This window comes from Etheostoma cragini, chromosome 19 (genome assembly GCF_013103735.1).
Source record: "Etheostoma cragini isolate CJK2018 chromosome 19, CSU_Ecrag_1.0, whole genome shotgun sequence".
NCBI lineage: Eukaryota > Metazoa > Chordata > Actinopteri > Perciformes > Percidae > Etheostoma > Etheostoma cragini.
The window spans coordinates 1,700,078-1,702,764 of NC_048425.1; the positions used below are offsets into that span (position 1 = coordinate 1,700,078).

The 2,687-nt window shown below is 39.2% G+C and overlaps 1 protein-coding gene across 2 annotated transcripts in view; it reads right to left on the reverse strand.

Annotated features, from left to right (window-relative positions):
* The window catches only part of LOC117962052, a 68,168-nt gene extending 65,685 nt beyond the window's left edge, over positions 1-2,483 (reverse strand). Inside the window, exons 1-3 of one of the 2 annotated variants that reach the window (XM_034901094.1) lie at positions 2,410-2,483; positions 602-775; positions 1-53 (exon numbers count right to left, since the gene is read on the reverse strand). In XM_034901094.1, the coding sequence (XP_034756985.1) occupies positions 1-46 (46 nt within the window). In that variant the 5' untranslated portion in view covers positions 47-53; positions 602-775; positions 2,410-2,483. The remainder of the gene's footprint in view (positions 54-601; positions 776-2,409) is intronic. The other variant, XM_034901096.1, reaches the window with a different exon arrangement.
* Between the last annotated feature and the right edge of the window lie 204 nt (positions 2,484-2,687).

The following is a 2,687-nucleotide window of genomic DNA, read 5'->3' on the forward strand; positions in this document are numbered from 1 at the left end:
AGACACAGGAGGTCAGGATGATGAGCAGCAGGATGCTGCAGACCATCTTCTCCCTGTGAGAGGAGACAGAGGTGAAGATTATAAAGGTTATCACCAGCTTCTGTAAACGGTTGAATTATCAGTTGAATCCCTGTGAATGTGAATCTTTACAAAGGAAAAGTAGATTTAAAAATGAAAACCTATAACAGTCAGCAAAGACCATTTAAATAGAAGACAGAGAGAGGACATATACAGTCTGGTGGTACTTCTTCCTCTGTGGTACTTATTACAGGACAGAGAGAGGACATATACAGTCTGGTGGTACTTCTTCCTCTGTGGTACTTATTACAGGACAGAGAGAGGACATATACAGTCTGGTGATACTTCTTCCTCTGTGGTACTTATTACAGGACAGAGAGAGGACATATACAGTCTGGTGATACTTCTTCCTCTGTGGTACTTATTACAGGACAGAGGGAGGACATATACAGTCTGGTGATACTCAGCTGTTACTACACCGACTGTTTTGTTGTTTCATTGATGAGAGAAAACTGAATTTAAAGGTTTCATCATGAAGCTGCAACATCACAAAATGAGAAACTTTTTGAAAATAACATCCTACCTGTTCACGTGTGTTTGCAGATGTTTGCCAGCTGTGTAACCACAAAACTCCTCCCAACGTGCAGGAACGAGGACGAGCAAGTTAGGATGAAGTTTTCTGCAAACTTCCCGCTGAACAACTTTCTGACTGCATGTCAGTCAGCAACACATTCCCAACACGCTGACACAGACTTAGCTGGAAATTTAAACACAATTGATCACATGTATGTATGTAGGCAAGGCGGCTTTATTTGTAGAGCACATTTCAACAACAGGGCAATTCAGAGTACTTTACACTAAATCAGTTCAAAAACAGTTAAAAAAATAAAAACTTTAAGACACATAAAAGGACAAAAGTTACAGTGCAGTATAAGAAATTAAACATTAAAGAAATGAACAGTCATTTAAAGAAAGGCAACATCGAAAACAAATGTCTTCAGCCTTGATTTAACAGAACAGAGTAGCAGCGGACCTGCAGGTTTCTGGGAGTTTGTTCCAGATCTGAGGAGCATAGAAACTGAACGCTGCTTCCCCCTGTTTAGTTCTGACTCTGGGGACAGAAAGCAGACCTGTACCAGATGACCTGAGATGTCTTGGGGGGGGGGGGTGTCATAGTGTAGTGGCAGATCAGAAATGTATTTTGGTCCCAAACCATTAATTGATTTATAAACTATGTTATATCCCATGTCACCTTTGTGCCCTTTTTTCAACAGAAAATTGAATCGAATCCAGATCCAAATGTTTCAGTATTACAAAATCCAGATTACCGTGGTTCTACAGTAGCCCACATATCACAACGTATGCTATTAACTATGTGAAGAACCAGAGGTAGAAGAGCCAGCATGGGGTCGCCTTAAGGGTTTTAATTTAAAGAGATAGAAAACAACCCAAACATCTCCTTCCATTTTCTATTTCTTTTCTTCTTTTAACCAGTCTGACCCACAACAAACCAACAGACACAAGACATGTGCATCATATGTCCAGTAAAAACCACAGGGAGCGTGCATCATGACACCGGCCTGTGTTGTCCCCACAACATGTCCACCTCTGGCTGTCTCTGAGACGGACTGGCCGTGCAACACAGGACACAGCAGTCAGAAACTACTGGTGGTGGTTCCTCTCTGATGGCTGTGTCATTGTTAATAATACATTTACAGTGAAGTATTTTTGAGGGATTATTTCATGGGGAGAAACTCATTTATTTACATAATAACTATTTGAATTATGTTTGTTATTGGAGCTTTGAAGACTTAAAGGGCAACAAGTCCTCCTGTTGAACGAACTTGACACTGGTGATAATTGAACTGATCATGGAGAAAAAAGCCTAAAACAAAATGTAACCCTCATGTCGTCACTGGGTCGAATTTGACCCGTTTTCAGTATTTAATTATTTTTGGCACACAAAATGGGACGTCACAATAAGCGCTGAAAATGTCAACAAAAAAACTAAAAAAACGTAACATCAAACATCAGCAATAACATCAAAAAAAGCACCCGCAACATTGAAAAAGTGACGATTTCAGAAAAACTGATAATAATGTTGAAAAAAAACTTGTTTTTTCATAGTTGATGGGAAGACAACACAAGGGTTAAAACAACACGTTGTCCTGTCATTTATCAACTGAAGATCCCGATATGTCTGAAGATCAAATCCTGGAGGAAGTTTTCTAATAATAGTTCAGTAAAGGACCAAATATAAAATAAGTTTGACTCATTTTCTAATCTGAGAGTAAATTAACATGTTTGTCAGTCTAAATAACAAGAAATATCCCACAGGTGATGGACACAATAAAAAAAAACTGGGAACCATGAAATCAGTTTTCTACTTACTGGTTTTGAAGAAGAGCGAGCAGCGAGAAGTTTAATGTCTCCTGAGTTATGAGAGACAGATTTTTGTACTCTGTGTTTTTACCAAGAAGTGTGTATGAATGTAGTCCTTCATGTTCAGCTCAGCTTGGGGCATTAAGAGGAGGAATGCATCTCTCTTTGTTCAAAGTGAAAGTAAACAGTGTGCATTTTTCATACAGTAACTCATGATTGTTTTTTTTTTACTGTATATGTATATACACACACAGTGGCTTGCTTGAGTTTAGGGGGGGGGGGGGGGG